Below are 22,255 nucleotides of genomic sequence, written 5' to 3' on the forward strand. Positions count from 1 at the left end.
GTTGCGATACTTGTTGATTGCATTGACTAATTTTAGTGATTTTTTTTGCATAGTTCAATTAGTAATTAGAATGTCTAGGTGGGTCATTAATTACTTTGATAACAATCATTGGTTTAGTTTAGTGTTGGGGATCTAGGATTTCTTTAATGTTAAAACTAGGTTTGACTTGTATTTAGGAATTTGGTATGCATCTAATAGTAACAATAATATTAACTTGTGGTTGAGAAATATAAATGGTGTTCACTAGACCTTTATTAGTATTTGAATATACCAATTCTTCATCTCTAGAAGGGAGATCATTGATGAAAGTGTTAGTAGTATCATCTTCTTGCACCAAAATATCATCATGAGTAGGAAACATTTTATGAAAGGGACAAGCATGATCCATCAATGCATCTTTAGAAAGAATATCATTGGAGTGAATATAAGGTAATGTGTCTTTAAGGAAAGTGTCAATGATATCATCCCTATGTGTCAAAGTACTCTCATGGGAAAGGTACATTTTAGGAGAAGAATCAACATCACTCCTCAATACTTCATCCCTAAGAGAGAGCATTGAGAGAACTGGTAATAATAGCTTCTTGTACCCAAATGTCCTTATTCGTGAGAGAAAATTTGGGAGAGCGGTGGTGTGATGCAAGAGAGGATAATGCACCATCACATGCATTAAATTTATTTATTATAGAACTATTAGGAAAAATACAATGGAAAGAGATGGCAGTGAAAGGCCGTCATTTTATCTCAAATTTGACAACATGGAGAAAAAAATTTAAAACATCCCTTTTTATCTAAGATGTCTAAACAATTGAGAAAATAATGAGATATTCAAAGAAACAAAATTTTGTTTCTAAATATAACATATGAAATTGATTAACCAAATAAATTATATAAGATAATAATTGTTGGAAACTTGAGTTATGTTGAGTTATGTCAACTTGTTTGGTGTTGTCATTGATGTCAACCTGTTTGGTGTTTTTATTGATGTCACTATGTGTTGTAGATGGTCTGGAAGTAAGTGTTCATATGTTGTTGTGTGGTCTAGTGGTGATGTTGAGTAAGTATGAGGTGTTTTTGTAAGGTTGGTGTTGTAGAAGTTTTAATATGCAAGAAAGAGTATTTAATATCCTAGTGGAAGAATGCTTTGCATTCCTCTAGTTTGTAGATTATGACTTGTGGTTCTAGATATAATTTTTATGACTTATGTATTATGTAATGGTGGAAAATAGGGTTTTACCAATTAGGGTAACAAAACCACTATTTTTTCTTAATTAACCATCATATTCAAACAAGAGTGAATCCAATAGATCTAGCCTCAAATTAACTAAGGAAAGGGATAATATTTATGATTAGATTCATTGGTTAGGGTTTGATTCGTTCTTTCTAAGTTGAATTGTGAAAATGTTGAAATTAGGGTAAATAAGTTATTATTGAAGGAATCGATAATAAACAAGGAGCTACATTCGTCGTACAAAGACACCAACTTGGATCTAAGCAAAAGATGTTTCAGATCTATTCCAAGAAGTTTAGCCTAATTTATCAAGACTAGGTAGTATAAATTTGGCATGGTCCTCTAAATTTCTCACCATCTAAAGATGAACCTATTTGTCTCTATGAATCATGTTGATCCTCCCAAACTCAACTCTATAGTTATTTCCTACATAGAAATAAAAGGGTTCAATTGTTGGGAATAGGGGTTTGCCTAAGTCAAACCTCAGGCTAGGAATTAACCTTCAAAGAATAAATGTAAATACTGAAATAAATGCTAAATAGATATACCTTAGATCTGCAATTGCTAATGATGATTTTTTTCTCTTTATATTTAATTACATATGTTGTATGAAATGGAATGAACATGACAAAACCCTAATCACGCACACATGCTTGCATAGGAATGATGTAATTTTTCTCCACAATGGTTGAATGATGAACATGCATCCTTGAAGATCTCTCAAAATTCCTAATGATGAATGCTTCATAGATGCAAGAGTGGTAGGATATGTCAACTTATGATGATTAGATGAAATTAGGTTGATAAAATGTCTTTGTATAAGGGGTTCTACCCCAAAGCTCAAATCTTACAGTTGAGATAAAGCCCCGACCTCATTTCAAACTGGAGCTTGATTAAGTCGGTAAATAGCATTTTGGGGTGCCATGGTCCAAACCAAGGCATTCCACGCCCTGGTTCGGCCTCAATCAAAACCAAAACAAAGTTGAAATAAGGTTGGTATCCCATGGTCAGACCCACAAAAGGTTGTTCATAGCCTCGAAGCTAGAGAATTAGCACAAACAAACCTAGAAAGGTGATGAGACTAGGACACGCTAAAGAAGGGGCACAATCATGAGGTGTAAATTAGCCCGATGACAATTTATGATGCTACAATTACACTTTCAGTTTTTTAGGTCCTTTGTTGCTCAAATGGCAGACTTGGTTGTTGCTACTTCTGATGGTGAGATTATCTATTAGAATAGGTTTGAAGAATGCTTAACAATTCTTGGATATGTGGATTCAATTATTGTATCTTGGAGGACATGTTCATTTGGTTCATGCAATGTTCTGGTTTAGTTTTCTAATGCTAGTTTGATTGGCAAGTGAAGTTATGGTGTTCTATGTTTGGCATACTCAGTTGTATTCAATCCTAGCCAACCTAGTTGGTTATCTTATTTATATCACTCTTTTGGTTTGGATATGCATTGAAGGTTTTTTGGATGTTGATATTGGTCTCACTATAGCATGTGTATATCTGCATTGTATATTTTTCATTGGAGGATGTTTTTGGATCAACTAGTTAATGTATTTTATTGTTTATCTACATGTTTCATTTGATGTAGACTTTGGAGGATGTTTTAGTGTATGTAGTTTGTTGGAATTATTTTTTATAGATATGTTGTGATGTGTTTGGTTCCCCTTTATCTCTTGAAGTGGACTGCGCTATGTGTTATTAGTCCAAGTGGCCTAATCTATGTAATAGTGTATATTTTGTTTGTGATCAACCTAGTTGAGAGTTTTAATGAGTTATCTTGTATATTTAGATGTGTGATTATATGAGTTGATGTATGGAATGTGAATGAATTGATGTGAAGTGGATGTGAAGGATGTACAAGTAGATTTGGTGTAGCAAAAGTGTGAATATTAGTTTGTGAAGAACCTTGATGATGATATCTTTAGTGTGATAGAATTTTGAGACAATGGTTGATGTACGATGTGTTTGCCATGATATTGGTTTCTTGGCACGGTAGTTCAAGGAAAATTTCATGATCAAGAGATCTTGTTCATTTAATTCATCTATTCCATGTACCCATTAGAAGACAGTGTGTTCCTTTTGGCAGTTTGTGTAACTCTTTGTATCTTTTCTTGAGATAGTGAGTCTTAATAATGCAAGTCTCTTGTATCTTGACCTAAGGTTGTGCACTTTAGTATTACCATTCCAATTAGGTACAGTGGGCTCCTTGGCGTTGAGCCTTTTGTTATCAGTTATTCATATTGTGAGTATGATTCTCACCATGGGTTTTTGTTGTTTACGGTTTTCCATGTAAATCTTGTATTCATGTTTTTACTGTGCTTTGTGCTTTCATGTTTCATAATTGTAGTAATAAGTTAATTGTGGTTTGAAGTTTAGAAGATTGGAAATAGAATATTTTAAGGTTTGAATTGATTCACCCCACCTCAATCATGTGGTGTGCTCAACAGTAATGATCTGATTAATTAGGCAATATGAAAGAACAATATTGTGTTTAATTAACCAATGCAAGTGCATAAGCAATGAATTTTAGAAATGGTTGCAAGTAAATAAGCAATATAAATATGAAAATATATTTGACATCCAAATAAAAAATTATGTAGGATGTAATACATATTGGGTTTAGAAAAATGATATGTATGGAAATGAGATCCTACACTTATGGATGTAGTCTAAGACCTCATATCTTCATCACATATCATTGGAAACATAAATAGGTTCACCTATAGTTCTAATAGGAGAGTTGAGAACTTGGATTTACTTTCCTTTTTTTGAAGGGATTTGATATTGTGAAGTGTGAATAAAGTAGGTTAAATGATATCATAATGTTGAATTTCAGCAATTAAAAAAATTAAAAAATTGAAAAACTATTACAGTGAGCCAAATCAAGATATGAGACATTGAGAGGAACTTGTAGCTGTAATTTAGAGATGGCACTATTGGCCACAGTTTTAGAGAGATCTAATCCCAAGGGTGTCCAAACTAACAAAAAGTTTTAGAAATATAGTCAAGAGGTCTTTTAATCTTGTTTCCTATCATTCTAGCCAAAAATCATTGAATATGGTTGGAGGGTGCCTTAGTCCATGGGTTTACACCTACCTGAAAACTAGAACTATTTGCCTTAATCTATTTTTCCCACCTATAACCTCCTTTGTTATCGGATCTAAACTTGCACACATGAAAATAGGGAAAAATGGTTTTGATATATAGGGTCTTACCTAATTCAAACCCCATGTTGGTGTTCCCAGCTCCACAATAGCAATGATTGATGAAAAAGAAAACTTATCTTTAGAAAGGATGGAGCCTAAATCATAATGGAAATAATGAAATGATAACATTATACCATAGAAATGATAATGTTGGTGATGTAATTCTCTTTAGTCAAGTCCTCCAAGTGTTTATACAATAACATGATAGAATATAACAAAATTAATCATGAAATCATACTTTTGAATGTAGGTTATTGTAGCTTGTTGCTCCTTGTACTCAAATATGCTCTCAAATTGGGAAATACTTGCTCTTGGAACTTCTTACTCTCTATCTTGTGAATGATAAATATTTTTTTATATATTTTTTACAATGTATTGATGAACTTAAGCCAACATCTAATGATCAAATAAAAATATCATGATTGGATCAGAAATGATAGAGGTCAATACTTACACAAGTTTGAATTTGAGCCCCTTTTAGTGGACCCATTTTGGAGGTATTAGGTTGCTAGGTGCCTTAGTCCACTTATACTAGGATTTTGAGTGCCCTAGTCCTCTCAAATAGGGACCAAAGAATTTTATGGCAGAGTATCAAGATCCGAAACACATGATCTAATCTAAAAATCATCAAATGATGACAAAAGGATATAATAAGTTCCAAATAGGCTTAAAATGACCCAAGAGTAGGCACACTAAAGTAGGGGCCCCAATGGAGTGTTAAATTGTAAAGTGTTACAATTTACTACACTACATAAACTAGTTACTATGAAAGAACTCTAGGAGGAAGAAAATAATTTATTGAAGTGAGGCTTATTTTCAAATTTGTATCAACCCCCCATTAGTTGAGATTCAACCATATATTTTTTCACTTATTAGGCTTGTAAATCTAAGGCCCAACAACCAATAGTTAGGTACCTACATTTATTACTATAATTACAATAATTTATTTTATTGCTTACCATATAGTCCAATCATCTTCAAATTTTAAGGTATGGAATTGTCAATAGGTTGTTTTGGTTGAGACTTAATGTGTTGGATGATTAAAGGCAATCTTTGATTTTTAGTCCAAGGATCAATGCTAATAATTGATTTTTTGCAAGTTGAGATATATTGATGTTTTGGGCAACGATCTAAATTGTGATCTATACTTATACAAAATAATAAAGGTTCTTAGACAAGTTAATCTCAATACAAACCCATTTTGAGGGAAAATTGAGAAGAAGAATTCTTTCTCAACTTGGATAGTGTGCCCCAAGGTGGTTGAAATGTAGTTGGGGAGTAGCTAGAGTGGTAAGAGGTGACCAAGGAATTTAATTTAGATCAAAATAAAATAGAATGGTCCTCAAATACTATAGATTATTGAGTCCATTTGGCATAAAGTCGAAAAGATGAGAGAATATACTACAAGCCATGCTAAAAAAATATCCTTAGCTAGGAGGGTTACAATATCACATGTTTTGATCTCTTAATCTATATATTAGGATTATATCATAATGAAATCATGGGATTTTTTCAATTCGTCCTTATGTAATCAACCTAAATGAAGGGAACTATAATTCCTGACAAGATAAATCTTGAAACATCCCAAATTGCTTCATCTCTTTCTTTTTTCTATGTATTTGTCTTTGCAAAAAGTAAATATAATAAAAAAGATAGAATGGGTAAACTATGTGTTCCATCTCACATATTGAGTTCCCATGCACTCTTTGGGTAAGAATAAGGGAGACCTTTGGATGCCTACATTACTCTTCAATCCCAAACTATCTTGTTATAAACAATCGTGTGCCTCTTGATTATTTAGCAACCTATGATATGATCTTGATATAGAAGATTATCTTGATTATTTGGCAGGTCTTTATAGTTTGGATGATATTGAATCTTGGGAAGCTAAATTTGAATCTTTAGTTTTTTCCATATTATTGCATACACTCGTTAGCTTCCATAACTCCTAATTTATATTCAAAGGGTTCAAAATCTTTATTTATGAGGTAATATCCTAAGATTGGGGACTCTTGCATTCTAATATTAACATTTATTCATCTCTAAATGTTCTTATTTAGATATTTAGTATGGAGATATTGTCATGGGATGACCAATATAGATGGATGACATGCATGTATATCATATTTAATATTCATCACTAGTTTCTTTGACTGATTCTTTGTAGTAGGTACTTCATAGTATTCTAAATTTTTTACATAAGGATGAGTACTTGAAAGATATAGTTTTCTTCATGAATCTTGTCATGTATCTACTTAGAGGAGACACTTAAGGACGTACATCTCTTTGATGATATTTGCATGATAATTATTTTCACACCATCTTATCGTTGAGTCTTGTTGTTCATTCTTATACCAATGTTTAAGTAGCTTACCACCTTCATTTATTGGGAGTGTACCTAATTTTATTGATGCATACTTACATACCAACATGGAAACACTTGAGAAAGTTCAAAGACATCATGATTTATCATGATCTTTCTTTCTTCATGGGAAGACATCTTGCATTTATACTTGGTTTTCTTTTCCCAAGGGAATAGATTATTGTGCAATATTCTTAAATCTTCATTAACATCCTTTATTAAGCATCTACCATCATAATATGAGATTATGCATTATGGGGGAAGCTACACAGTCTTTGTCTTTCTCTTCTATTTAGGAAAAATTATTGTACATTGGTGATAAAATTAGTCCTTGAGGGTCATGTTTGTTCATCCTTCCTTTCACTTATACATGTTTTTTTACATATTTTATTCCTTATAGAAAGGAGTAACTTATCCTATGGGTTTCTCTCCTTTACTCTTTTTTTGAGAGATTTATTTGTACATGGGTACCTAACATGGCCTTGTAGTTGGGACTCATTGTTGCACCTTTACATATTTTCTCATCCTCCCTAGGCTAAAATTAAAGCGACATGTTGGTATAAACATTGTATATTACCTAAGTAGATTCATGGTAGGTCATATTCACACTTTCGTACTTAAGCTTACTTAGGGTTGTTTACTTTTTGGATTTCATATCATTAAAACTTGACACTTGTCATGATCTTAGTATGTCCTTTCTTCTTTTTTTTGGAAGGTTGTTTTCATCGTATGTGATATTTGGCTTTTGTGGGGTTGATCAACAACTATTACAAGTACACACTACCTTTTACTATCATTTTAGTTATGTCTCCCAATGTAATTACTATATTTTGTATTTTTCTGCATGGTTATTTTCATGTAATAGTAGTAGATAATATTTCTAAAATAACTAATTAAATGATGTTATTATATTTTGGGTTTCATATATATCTAAATACTAGCTAGAGCTAATATATTCTTTGATGAATTATACCTAGATACTAGCTTCATGTAAATATCACTATTCATAAAAAAAGGTGGATGTTAAATGACATGCCCTCAATTTCTATGTAGGGCCAAGCCTAAACAAGAAAATAAAATCATAATAATCTAAGAAACATGAGCTACATTGGTAGGGCTAAATCCATCAATAATAGGCTCCTAGTCAATAGTAGCATCTTATTTTTTTCTTAGACAAAATTCAAAGTAAAATTCAAAGATCATTTAAAAAATATATTATTTTTTAAAGTTAATTTTTAAAAAATTCAAAAAATAAACTAGATAGAATTCATTCAAATGCATAGTCAATTAAATACTAGTTAACATATAAATATATTTTTAAATCAAATAGAAGAAAAAATATAAAAAAATTAAAATAGTAAGTATTTTTACAATGTGAATATATCAAATACATTTATATATAAGATGTTAATAGATATCAATCTCATACTCATATTTATTATAAATAATAATGATTTTAATATATCTATATTAATCACAATTATGCTGAGGGACATAATTTATAATGACAACAAGATTAGAATATTGTGACATAAATTTGTTAACCAAACTATTAAATAACCAACATATCAAAAAGATTAAAATATAAAATATTAATATAAAATTAAAATTTCTTTAATGAATCAATCATCGATTTTTATTTAACTATTAATAAACCAATAAATTTATATAAGATTAAAAAATCATTTAATATTCATCAAATGTTGCACAATAACATACAAAAATGGCGAGCAAGGCGTGGCAGGCTGAGTGCAAAGAGCAGATGATGGAAAGCGAAGAGCAGAGGGAAGTATTCGAGGGTTGCTCGCTAGAGGGAAAATCCCAGCAGAAGGCATAGGACCATCTCTGGGGTAAATTTGATGGACCAAACAGAGGGCAAGGGAAGGAACAACTAGCAGACAGGCAGGTAAAATGGCGGATTTTGGACATCGACTGGGATGAGAATGGTCCAACACACAAATTCCAAAACAATGATAAAATCTCAGAGGAGGAGGAGGTTGTACCACAACCGAATATTACAGAAGAAAGTAACATATCGGGATTGGTTGTGATCGATTTAACGGAGGAAGTGGTGCATGAAAAATTCATTTGGGAGGATCTTGCAATTATTGCTAGAATTATTGGTCTGAATAAACCTAGTCAAAGCATTACCCCTTGGATAGAAGAGAATTGGGGCAGCCATGTTATGGTTAAATTCTTGCCGAAAGGCTTTTTTGTGGTTGTCTTCGCAGAAAAAGGAGCAAGGGATCAAACCTTGAATTCAAAAAATTGGTATTTTGATAGCTTATCATTGTACATCTAGCCTTGGACACCTAATTTTAACCCACTTAATCTCACAATTTATGAAAATCCGGTATGGATCAGACTATTTAATCTCCCAATTGAATATTGGGGGGACTTGTGCCTTGAGAAAATTGGTAGAACACTCGGAAATCTTTTAGAGATCGATGAGAATATCATTGAAAATGATTCATATGTGTACGCTAGGATGAAAATTGTAGCGGTCAAGCAGATTCCCCCCCATATAAATCTAATAATGGCAAATGGAATATGGAAACAAGACATTGAAATTGAGAAAGAACTCCATGCTTGTCAAAAATATGGAAGCAAAACCCATCAAGCCAAAAATTGTAGAATTTTTGTGCGAAGGGCATATAACAAAAAGCAAAGGATAGAAGATAAGGAAAAAATGATTTGGTTAAAGAAAATGAATGAGAAGAATCGACGGCCTTCTGCGGAAAATGTACCATTGCCTAATGCTAGGATATATCTAGAATCTAACTCCCAACCCTGTCAGGTGGAACCAAAAATGAATAATGCAGATAGAGTGGCTATACTGAGTCAAATTGTGTCTTCTCCGCTAGGTTCTCAGGCTGTGAACGCTATTGAGGATTGCATATGTGATACTGATACAAGTAACTCAGACCGGGAAGATGAAGAAGATGTCCTGAACAACCTAGATCCCAAATGCATTAGCCAATTAGCCAATACCCTCTTGGGCAGAGAAAAAGGGGTTAAAGGCAGGAAAAGCAATAGACAGATTAGGGAAGGAAAAGAAACAGAAAAAGGCATTGTCAGTGTTCTGGACTACATGAAGAATTCCAAGGGAGGCAGCCCCTCCCTTGGGCAGAAATGAGAATCACATCATGGAATTTCAGGGGCTTACTAGCCCCTAACAAGAGACGCTTGGTCAAAAGATCTTTGGCCAAGTTAGAGTCTGATATGATCTTACTTTAGGAAACTAAATTGAATGGCGATAAGGTATCTAAATTTATCAAATTTTGTTATAAATGGGAGGGATTGTTTCAAGATGCTAGAGGTACTTCTAGTGGTCTTGGAATCTTGTGGAACTCTGAAGTCTTTGAGGTGTTCCCAATAGCGTCCAACGACTTTTGGATGGCCTGCAACATTGTATACAAACCAGGAGGTATTGGTTTTCCCCTATTTAATATCTATGGGCCAATTAAGACAGATGAAAAGCTAAGAGTATGGGCAGAGATATATGAGCAATTGCAATTATTGGAGATGCACAAAGTAATCTTGGCTAGGGACTTCAATGCAATCTTAGATATTGATGATAAGGAAGGAGGACTTAGAAAGAGCACAAGAGTAATGGAAGACTTCAGAGAATTCATTTCGAACTGCCAAGTGGTGGATGTTATCCCTAAAAATGGTAAGTTCACTTGGACCAACAGAAGACTTAATTTCTCAAAAAATTCTAAAAGATTGGATCGTTTCTTTGTGGGGGAATGGGGATTAATGGTAGTTTCTCCATCAACACTAACATCATCCCTCAAGCTGGATTGAATCACCTCCCTGTTACTTTGTCTATCAATCATGAGGCACCTAAGAATAAAAACTACTTCAAATTCCAGAGTATGTGGTGGAGGGATCCTAAACTCATTGACCTTCTTAAAACATGGTGGCTGGAAAGCAACACCTTTTCGGGTTCTCCTAGCTTTTGTTTTGTAAAGAGAATTCAATATATCAAAAACAAAATCAAGCACTAGAACAAGTTCTCATTCAAAAATATCTTCTTTGAAAAACTCAGAATTGAAGAAGAATTGGAAGATATCAATAGTAGAGTTATGCTGGTAGGGATGGTTAGGGAAGAATTTCTTAAAGAAAAACTCCTTAAGAAACAATATGTGGAGCTGCTAAACAAAGAAGAAGTCTATTGGCAAGATAAGTCGAGAGCATTATGGATTGCTGAGGGCAATCGTAATACAAAAAAATTCCATGCGACTTCAAAAGTCAGAAGGAACAAAAATAAAATCACTGCAATCATGGATGATGGAGGAACATTGAGAAGTACTGAGGCTGAGTTAGAGCAAGCTACACTCGATCATTTTGTTAAAATCTTGGGGAGTTATAGTTAGATAGGGGATGCATCAAATAACAAGCTTTTTGATCTCATGTACAAGTTGGTCTCTATGGATGAGGCAAAAATGCTATGTGAACCCTACTCTTTGGAGGAAGTTAAAAGAGCTACATTCGAGCTGCACCCTCACAAGGCTCTGGGCCCATATGGTATGACTACTGAATTCTATCAGAAATGTTGGGACTTTCTAGGTTACAATATCCAGTTGGTTGTAGAAGAATTCAGGAAAAAAGGAAAGTTTGTAAAAGAAGTGAATAATACAGTCATTGCCTTAATTCCCCAAAAATAGGAATGCTCTTCAATGCACGATCTTAGGCCCATATCGCTATGCAATACCATATACAAAATCATCTTGAAATCTATGGCCAGCAGACTGAAGAAGCTTTTACCTTACCTCATTTCAGAAAATCAGAATGGGTTTACTCCTAGAAGAGAGTTAGCAGACAATATTATTTTAGTGTCTAAAGTCATGCACTCCATGCATAAAGAGAAATTAAAGGGTATGATCATAAAGCTTGATGTTGCAAAAGCTTATGATAAGGTGGTATGGCAATTTTTGGTTAAGGTACTTAGATGTTATGTTTTTCCAAATGAATGGATCGACAGTGTTAGTTTCTGCATTTCCACAGTTAATTTCTCTCTACTTGTCAATGGTACAATTTGTGGCTTCTTCAAAGCTACCAATGGATTAAGGCAAGGGGACCCTCTATCCTCGGCTCTCTTTGTACTCATGGCAAAGGTTCTTGGGAATTTAACTAAAACAAAGCAATCCGCTAGACTTTGGAAAGGTATTCGAATTCACAGACTGATAGAGCCCATCACCCATTCACAATTTGCTAACAACATAATCCTGTTTTGTGAAGCAACGATGAAGGAAGCCAAAGGAATTGGTGAGGTGTTAGATGAATATTCAAAGTTGTCAGGACAGGAAATGAATATGGATAAATCATAGATTTTCTTTTTCAACATAGGAAGGTTGACTCAGAATCGTATTTTGCATTTTTTGGCTTCAAAATTACTGATCTTCCCCTCAAATATCGTGGAATCAGAATTAACACAGGCAGTAGGCAATCCCAAATTTGGGAGGATGTCCAAAACTCTTGTAAGGTCAAAACAAAGCAATAGAATAATAGATAGCTAACTCAAGTTGGTCAACTATTAATGATAAAATATGTGCTAGCAACGGTTCCAATCTATAGCATGCAGTGCTTTCAATTGTCTAACCCAGTTGGAGTGAAATTAGATGGGCTTTTAAAAAAGTTTGTTTGGGATGGGGCTAAGGAGCATAGAAAGATACCTCTGATAAATTGGGATACCATGTGCATGTGGAAAGAGGATGGGGGAGCAGGGCTATGAAAAATGAATATTCAAAACCTGGCCCTAGGAGTGAAGCTATCTTGGAAGATGTACAAATGTCCCAATAAACTATAATGCAGGATTTTTCATAAAAAGTACCTAGACTCTGATGATCTTGATCAAATTTTCACAATTGCAGATACAGACAGGGGCTCTCCCACCTAGAACTTTCTCTAGAATAGAAGGGATGTAATCACGAATCACAGTTCTTGGAAGATTGGCAATGGAAGTAGGGCCAAGTTCTGGCGGGACTCATGGGATGGGGAACCACCGATATTAGAATGCTTCATAATCAAGACTGGATCAACACCATAGAATCTTCTATAGGTACGCAAGTTGCCAGTTATTTTGAGGGTGTTAAGCACCATGGCACGAGGTCCTGGAAACGAGTAGCTATCGGCAACCTAGAGTTGTGTAAGAAACTCGAAGAGCTATTGAGTAATAGATCAATTTTAGCATCAGATGAAGAAGATAGCTTATTCTGGAGTGTAGCAAAGTCAGGGGAGTATAGTGTTAAGCTGGCCTACGAAGTTCAAAGGAATAGAGCTATCAACCCGAATTGGCCTAGCAAGTTGTGCTGGAACAGGTGGGTTTTGGCAAAAGCAGGGGCTTTCCTATGGATAGCTCTGAATGGGAGGATACTCACTGATGATAAGCTGAAAACCATAGGTATTTAAGGACCAAGTTGGTGCATGTTATGCAACATTGGGGAAGAAACAGTGGATCATTTACTCTTCAATTGTAAGTTTTCTCGTAGGTGTTGGGATTGGTTCCTAAGTATGGTTAACCTATATATACCTAGAAGTGTGTCTCTAAAATAATTCCTTGTCACATGGCCATCGTTCAGTCGGACAAAGTGGGGTGCCCTGTGGCAGATCGGCCCAGCAATGATTGTTTGGACTATCTGGAAAGAAACAAACAAACAAATATTCAAAGAGGCATCTAAACCAGTGGAATTAGTCATCGGCAATCTCAAGGCAGACATAGAAGAAGTCATTTGTGGTAAGTCACAGAATGTTAGGAAATTCAAATTCAATGATTGGGACTTGGAAATGGATTGGAATTGGTCCTTCAAAAATGCTATATTCTACTATCCCAAGAAGAGAATCAATAGGAAAGAAGTCAGATGGGAGAAGCCTCATAACAGTTGGGTAAAACTCAACTTTGATGGGGCCTACAAAGGCAATCCTTGGCAAGCTAGCTATTGAACAGTCATTCGAAATGAGGATGGGATTATTATGTTTGGTACATACGAAAATATTGGTTGTGCTACAAATAATGAAGCAGAAATAAGAGCCCTTGAGGCTGGGTTATTACTTTGCAAACAGAAAGGTTTATCAAATGTACATATTGAGGGTGATTCTCAAATAGTTATAAATGGGGTGACTACCACTAGATGACTAAATTGGAAACTAGCTAAATGGCTGCCTCGCATTCAATCTGTACCCCAAGCAATCAAGCCATATGAAATATCTCACATACACAGGGAAGGTAATTGAGTGGGAGACTTGCTTGCTAATCTCAAAGTCAATTCAAATTCTGTAGAAGTGTTAGTGGAACCCAAGACATTGAGTTTGGAGATTACGGACTTGTGCAGAAAGGACCTATTGATAAGGAAATGTGACGGGGTTGGATGATGGACCTTACAACTAGGCCTGCGAACGTAGGACAGGTGGTAGAAGTCTTGCACACCTTGTATAGGTCGGTTTCTCAAAATTGTAGTGTCGACGGTCTGAGATACATATGATGGACAGAAGTTATTGTATGGCATATTCTTGCAGTTTGTGGGATCTTGGTTGATTAGGCATGTAGAATCTTCTAGAGTTCTGATAGCCTTTTATTGCCCTTCTACAAGGTCGGGTTGTATGGTGAGTAAGGTGCTTTGTTGGGTCACACAGCTCAGATAGTGCACAAGCTAGGTTTCGTCCTTATCTATGGCATACTTTGGCAACATCGGGTGCATGAACTGTGAAGAAACACTAGATGTACAGCTTCATAGCTTGTTTGTCACAGAAGAGTATGTTTATGATGCGGTAAAAGGGCTTGTGGGGATCACACTTAACTTTGAATGCCACTGATGTGACGCCATGGTTTATGAAGTTGTGCTTATGCCCTTGGTGGACATCATTGAAAATAGGGAAAAAGTCATGGAGATGCTGTGTTGTTTTGTCAAGCCAGTCAATAGAAATAACATCGCTAATTCCATTCTAAGCCTGTCGGAGAACGAATGGATCAGCATACTTAAAACCTACTTCCAGTCGAGTGTCTTTCTACCCTCGAACTCAGAGGATGAAGAGGAGGAGAGCAAAAATGATGGGAGTGATGAGTCAAATGATAGTAAAAGAAGTCGAGCAGAGCGCAGACGCGTAGAAAAGGAAGAGTTGAAGTAGTTGATGAGAACATTTGGGGAGAATGCTTGGGAAGTCTTTAGGTGTGTTGTGCAGAACAGGAACATGGCCCCATTTCGCAGAGTAACAAGCTCAGAGACATGGTGGTTCTTGGCTGGAGCTACTAAAAATGTAATCAATATTGGAGAGTTTGTTGGGGTCATCATGCAGACCCTCAATGGTGGTCCATAATATGTAAAGACCAAGTCTGGTGTTGGTCATTGGTGGGTGGGTTTAAAATTGTGGTCTATTGTACAATGGGATGGGTAGCTAGTAGTATCAACTGCAGGTAGTAGTATTGTCTGAGGTCTTGCTAACAGGCAGTGAAGGCTTTTTTTGTAAAACCATTTTTAATTAATACAAGGGCGCTATCCCCATACTAATAGCTCTTATCCTTAAAAAAAAAAATGTTGCACAATAAATCATTTGATATTCAAGAAATAAACTGGTAATAGTTATATGACATTATTTGTTTTAATTGAGTGGGGAATGAGAAAAATATACAAAGATAAAAATGAACTTTGAAATTCTTATCAATTATTTCATCATTACTTTTCCAACCCTTTCTTTGCCTTTTATTTTGCTTCTTTAGTACAATTCATCATCTACATTTCTTTAATATTATAATTTTTTTTAAATCATTTTTAATATTAATATTAATTTTTAAGTTTAAAAAGTAATGAAAAATATTATTCATTCAAATATATAATCATTCAATAAAATAACAAGGTAAATATTAATGAATAAAAGAGTTCTAAATATCGAACTAAATATAATAAATATCTAAGATGTTAGACATATATATATATATATATATATATATATATATATATATATATATATATATATATATATATATATAAATGATATTTGTTATATAAATAGTATATAATATTTTGTTTAATTATTTAAGAGATTTTATATATGAATAATTATTTTAGTTTAGTTGAGAATACTTTTTTTAAAAATAAACTTTAGATTACAATTTATTAAAGTTCTTTTTTTTTTCCTTTTTTTCAGATTAATACTTGTAATGGTTTGTATTGTGGGGATACATTTGATGGGCCCAATTCAAATAAGAAACCAAAGATGTGGACAGAGAATTGGATCGGTTGGTATGTCTTTGTTTTATGTAGTAATTTTTAACTCTTGTTTCTTTATCAAAATGATATGATATAAATTATTTAAAGATTAGAGAATTGAAAATACATGAGTGATTAATATATGTTAACAATATTTTTAAGGAAAATTAAATTAATGATGCTTGAGTAATACTATAAATATTCAATTAGACCACAATCTAGAATTTTTTGAATTCCCATGCACATGGTGCCTACTTCCGGGGGGACCTTGTTTGTCTACCTCTTACCCCTCCTATCATTCCCAACAAGACACCTATGTCATTTTATGAGGCTCATACTATAGGAGTTGTTGCAGTACCAACTAGGGTCTCTACGGATTCTCCAAATGCATCTATGATGATTGAAAAGGGAGGACTCGAATCTGCCACCCATCTTGATTGTCTATCCAAGAAAGACAATGGTGGTCTCTCTATGAGGATTGAGATCTGGAGCATGTACCTCCAAGTGAAAGCCCAAAATTGAAGGGTTGGAAAAACATGCTCATTGGCAGTACAACAAGGTAAGAAATCCCTAATATAACCCTAGAATACTTGCAAATAGATGAAGGAAAGACTATCTTGTTGCCTCACTCTATGGTGGGAAATATCATTTCCTCCATGAACACTACTCTGGTGGGTAATTTATTCACCTTTTTGTAACCATAGACATGGTATGTAGCTGAATTGCTGCAAAATGGAAGCTACAGGGAGGTGTGACTACCAGTCCATGTCAAGTGATCTCTTTCTCCTTAATTTTTTGGCTAAGGAGGACCTCGTAATAGTTCTCACTCTAGGTACATGTTCCTATGGTAAACATCATTTGTTGCTCTATAGATGGAAATAGGATTTTGATCCATTAGTTAACCTGAACAAAATATCACCTATGTGTGTGCATCTCATGGGTCTCCTACTTGAATTCTAGGATGAAGATTTTTTTAGATTATGGATTGGCAACACCTTTGGACACTATGTATCCACTAATGAGGTGACTAAGGCTAAATCCAGGTTAGTATTTGCATAATTTTGTGTAAATGTGGATATGAAAAAAACTCTTCCTAACTTCATCTCTTTGTAATCTAAGTTAGGAAAATGGACCCAAGCTATAATGTATCAAAATACTGGTGTGTTCTATCAAATTTGTTCCAAGACAAGACACGTGATTTTTTTAATGTAAATCCACTTCAAAAAAACCCAAAAAGTAAAAGAAATGTTTGTTTCTTTGGAGGGGGAAGCAACCGAGGTAGACATGATTCCTCCTTGGGTGGAGGAGTTATCCCAAGATGAAAAGAATACACCTTAGAAAGAGGAGATAGGCAATGAATACCCTTTGACTGATTGGATACTTAAAATTATTAAAACTCCAACCAAGCATGTTACACCCCTAGAGAATAGAAACATGGAAACACCTATCAAAGAGATACTCCCAAAAGAAGGGAAAATCCCAATCCTTTCCACCCTTAATAAACTGGTCAACAATTGCTTTCACCCAAGCCCCTTCCTATCACCAAAACCCCTTGTCTCTTCCCTAGCCATGAGAATGGCATGTTTATCACTAGGTGCCACCACTAGTAGTCTGATGTCCCTAGGTACCAACTCATCCTCATCCTAATGAGGAGTGAACAACCCAAAAGAGGAAAAAAATGGAACAAGAAGATTGATGTACGGGAGGAAACCAAGACTAGCCACCCATCCTAGAGGCTTACATGAGAAAAGGAAGTTGCAAGGGAGATGGACCAAGGAAGGAAACAAACCCTAGAATCTATCTCAATATTTTGAATACAAATTTTCTCTCCTGAAAAATGAAGGGCCTGAAAAGTGCTCAAAACCAATATGCTTGCAATAACTACCTTGTTAAGAAGAAAATAGACATTTTGTTATTTCAACAAGTTAAAATGACTACGAGTACTTTTCATAACATTGGTGACTATATTTGGTTGGGCTCCTGATTCTTCATTAGTGATGCTACTAGTGCTTTGAGTGGTGTTGTCACCATGTGGGACCCTAAAAATCTAGGGGGAATTCTTCTCTCTAGCTCTACTAGTAGTCTAATTATAAAGCTTACATCTCCTAAGGACTCATGGTGTTTGGTGAATGTTTATGCTCCCAACACTCACTTTAGTCGACAAACACTCACTTTAGTCAAAAAAATTGTTAGTGAGGATATATTTCTACTCAATTTTTAGTAGATCTGAAAAACCATTGGATGATTGTGAGGAAATTCAACTCCCCTCTGTTCTCTAAAAATTTGGGAGGGTTGGTGGACTACTATAATAACATGAAAGAATTGGCTAACTTCATTAATAAAATGAGACTTCTTGACATTGAATTGTTGGTTCAACTATTCACTTGGTCTAATCACAAGAAGAGAGATAACCTCATTCAAGTTAAAATTTACTCTCAGGGATCTGCCTAAAATAGTCTTAGACCACAACCCTCTACTATTAGACTGGGAAGACAAATCTGCCAGGGGACCTGTTATGCCCTTGATCTCTAGTCCCATCATCTTCATTTCACGAAAATACGGGTCCCCTCTTTTGTCTTTTTCTGTTAGTTTTTCCCCTTTGTCTTTTTGGCTTTTGTTTTTGTCACTTCGAAAACCCACGTTCTCAAATTCCTAAGGTGGGTTTTTAATTGTTTTGTTTCTTTCTTCAGAAACCCAAGTCCCTGAGTTCTCGAGTTTGTTTCAGCCTTTGTTTGTTTGTCTAGCCTCAGAGGTTCAAGTTTTTCAGGTTTCTGAAGTTCTAGGTCATTTTTTTGTTTTCACCTCTGAAGTTCAGGTTCCCAAACTCTCAGGATGTTCTTCTCATTTGTTCTTTGAGAACTGTTCCTGAGTTTCCCAACTCATTGCCTATGATGCCACATCGGAAACCTGGGTTCCCAAGTTCCCGAAGTGCATTTAATGCAATGTTGAATTAGGGTATAAATAGGATCTGAGGTCATTTTGAAGCTCATTTGTGCATGCATTCTTGTGAATCTAAATCTTTGAACTCACGATCTCGAACTCTCATGCACCTGATTTAGTACTGTCTCCATTTTTCATGCATGGTAGGTGGATTTCTCACCTCCTCTATATGGAGTTTTGTGTATTAGGTAGATTTTTGTTTGTTTTAGTTTAGGTTTCTTAGATTTTGTTTGATTTTGCGTGATTTTGCTTGTTTTGTCTTGTGTTTATTTGTTTTGCCTTAACCTCGAAAACTTAGGTTCCTGAAATTTTGGGTTAGGGGTTTTTTTTGTTGTCTTATCATTTTTAAAACTCTGACCTAGTTCCTAAAATGATGTCTTTTCCTTGGTTCTTTTCTTTTTTGCCTACTTTACGAACCTAGGTTCCCGAGTTCACAAAATAGGGGTCATTTGTTTATTTTCCCTACTTCAGAAACTTGGGTTCTTGAGTTGCCAAAGTGGTGGTTTTGTGTTTTATTTGGGTCTTTGTTTAAACTACTTTGGAAAACCAGGTTCCTAAGTTCCCGAATTAGTTTCTCTTTTTCTTGTCTGTTCGATTCGGAACCCCGCAGTCTCGGGATCCCGAACCTTCCATTTTTCTTTGTCTTTGTAGTTTGTCAGGACTTCGGGTCTCTAAAGTTCTGTGTTGTCTGTTGATTCCTACCCTGTAACTTCAGAACCCTAAAGTCCCAAGTTGCCTATTGAATCCTACCCCAGAACTTTGAAACCCCAAAGTCCCGAGTTGGTTTTCTTTATCAATGGTTTCAACGCTTCAGAAACTTGGGTTCTTGAGTTGCCGAAGTGTTTCCCTTGTTGTGTTTTTGTTCATTTCGGTATCTCGGGTTCCTGAGGTTCTGAATTTGCTGGTCTTTTTCATTGTCTGACCACTTCAGAAACTTGGGTTCCCGAGTTCCTGAAGTAGTCCCCTTTTGTTCTGTTTGGTGTCAAAACTTGGGACCTCAGGTTCCCAAACTCCTTGGTTTTCTTTGTGGTTTTTTGTTTTCTCACCTTAGGATCTCGGGACCTCAGAGTCCCGAAGTGAGCTATTTTTCTAGTATTATTTCTTTGAGTAGTTTTGATGCTTGTTTGGTTCATTTTACAGGTTTATCTAGGTTTCAAGGAATCTTCCCGAAAGTCAAAGGATCTTGAAAAGTTGTCGAGAATAATGAAGTACCAATATCAAGGCAGAACATACATCTCAAAGTTGGAAGATGTGATTCACTGGGTTAAAGACACAGAGATTGAGCATATTGAGCTCGAACACATTGAAAAACAATTGAAGAAACTAGGGTTGAGTGCATAATATAGGTGGATTAAAAGATTTGGCCTGGTAGAGGCAACAATGTTCTCACAATCAGTGTAGGCCCCAGAGTTTGTAATGCAGATTGCACAATTCTACAACCCTGACACTAGGCAGTGTGTTGATTCAGATGGAAAAGTGGTGATTGATTTGTCTCCAACTATGTTAGCCCTATTCTTCTAGATTCCCACCAAGAAGGAAGTATTAGTAGAGGGAGAGGAAGATGGAGAAAGGGAATGGAACCATAATGTGAACTAGTGTAAAAAGAGGATGAATAAAAAATGGCTTGAATAAGAAAGGAAAACAAACTTAAAGGCAAACGATATTTTGAGGCAAGATTTTAAAGAACCACAAAGAGATTTAATCATAATGCTCAGCAAGGCCTTTGGAAAACCTTCTTGTTGTGGCTTTCATCCATGGATATTCTCATTCATGTTAACAATTTTGGATGGGCGACAATACTATGACTAGGCCCAAATTTTGTCAAATAACATAAGGGACCAGTTGAAGGAGGTACACAACATAAGGAATTTTTTCTTCACATCTTATGTTTTTTGGGTGGAAACCAAATCCGACCAATTTCCTGGGCTACAAACTAAGGGCACATTGGGAGAAGAAGAAGGAAAAAATGCAGTATGGGAATACTATACCCAATTGCCACTAAAAGAGGTTCAGCTACATTATAAGAGAATAAATGATGCATTTTTGTTTCCCATTATTATAAGACTAATAGAGGATACTGGATTCAGACTAAGAAAAGAGGCTATGGAGTTAATAAATAAATGGGGGTGCTAGTTCATACAGAACTCCCGATCTACCTATCTGAGGCTGAGTGGGTTCACCAGAGAACCATTTTTGTTTCCTAGATACTGTACAAATAGGACAATTTTGTTGGAATATGCAAGACAAATGGTGCATTTGCATATTTTTTTGTCTACAAGGCATAAGATGAGGGTCACGGGTGAAGATTTCCCTTTGAATTTATCATTCTTTTCATGTTCTAAGATTTATATGGCAAAGACTGTTGAATAAGAATTGCAAGAGTTACAGTTGAAACCTTTTAATTATGCTCACCAATTTTATGATCCATAGAATAAATTAAAAGGATTTATGCCAAAAGTATATGATAGACATCAACCTGCCCTAGAGAATTTTTGGGCTAACCTCTAGGATGGCTTTGAGGCAAGGGAGAAATTTTATCATCACCTTGTTGTTCCTCAAATAAGGGATTTTAGGATTGAGACCAACCTACCCAAGTAGCTACATGATGATGGCATTTTTTTGGATTCTATATACAAAGAAACGGGAGTAGATAAGAGGCCGCTTCCCCAAATCAAATGGTCACAACAAGAAGTTGTAGATATTGATACCATCTCTCGGCCAGTAATAGATAGAACGAAGAAGTGGTTGAGTCTCAGAATTAAACCAGCTACCTCCAAAGGGAAACAAAAAACATCCCAACTAAAAATCCTCAATCCAAGGTACACAAAGAATATACAAGGAGGACATGGTCAGAGTCTCGAAAGAACACATCCATAGACCAGGAGGAAGAAGCTAAATCCCCTTTAACCATAGAAGAACTAAAGCAAAATTTGGATGAAAGAATGAAAGAAGTTGAATACTTGGCAAAACAGGTGATTTTGGGGATTACTACCAACCTAGGGGCCACACCACAAGCATAAATTCATCCTACTAGGCCCACTATTGAAGGTGTTGTAGCAATAGCAGAATAACCTTTTCTAGAGGCTCAACCCTCTAGTGCTACTACCACCATGGCCACCACTATTCCCACTACCACAGTCACTACTTCTACAACAACAACTCCTGCCACCACATCAACTACATCTATTGCACCAGCTATGACAACAATGCCTCCACTCATGGTTACAACAATGGTCACCCCACCTTCTATGGTTTCATAGATTCTTGCACCTGCAATGACTCACACCAAGGAGATGGTAA

The 22,255-nt window shown here is 35.4% G+C and overlaps 1 protein-coding gene across 1 annotated transcript in view; it reads left to right on the forward strand.

The window, feature by feature from the left end:
* Positions 1-22,255, forward strand: part of LOC131068387 (beta-galactosidase 1) — a 212,798-nt gene that overhangs the window by 43,427 nt on the left and 147,116 nt on the right. The window contains exon 7 of the mRNA XM_058003566.2: positions 15,954-16,048. Within this exon, the coding sequence (XP_057859549.2) occupies positions 15,954-16,048 (95 nt within the window). The remainder of the gene's footprint in view (positions 1-15,953; positions 16,049-22,255) is intronic.

Source organism: Cryptomeria japonica, chromosome 5 (genome assembly GCF_030272615.1).
Source record: "Cryptomeria japonica chromosome 5, Sugi_1.0, whole genome shotgun sequence".
Taxonomy (NCBI): Eukaryota; Viridiplantae; Streptophyta; class Pinopsida; order Cupressales; family Cupressaceae; genus Cryptomeria; species Cryptomeria japonica.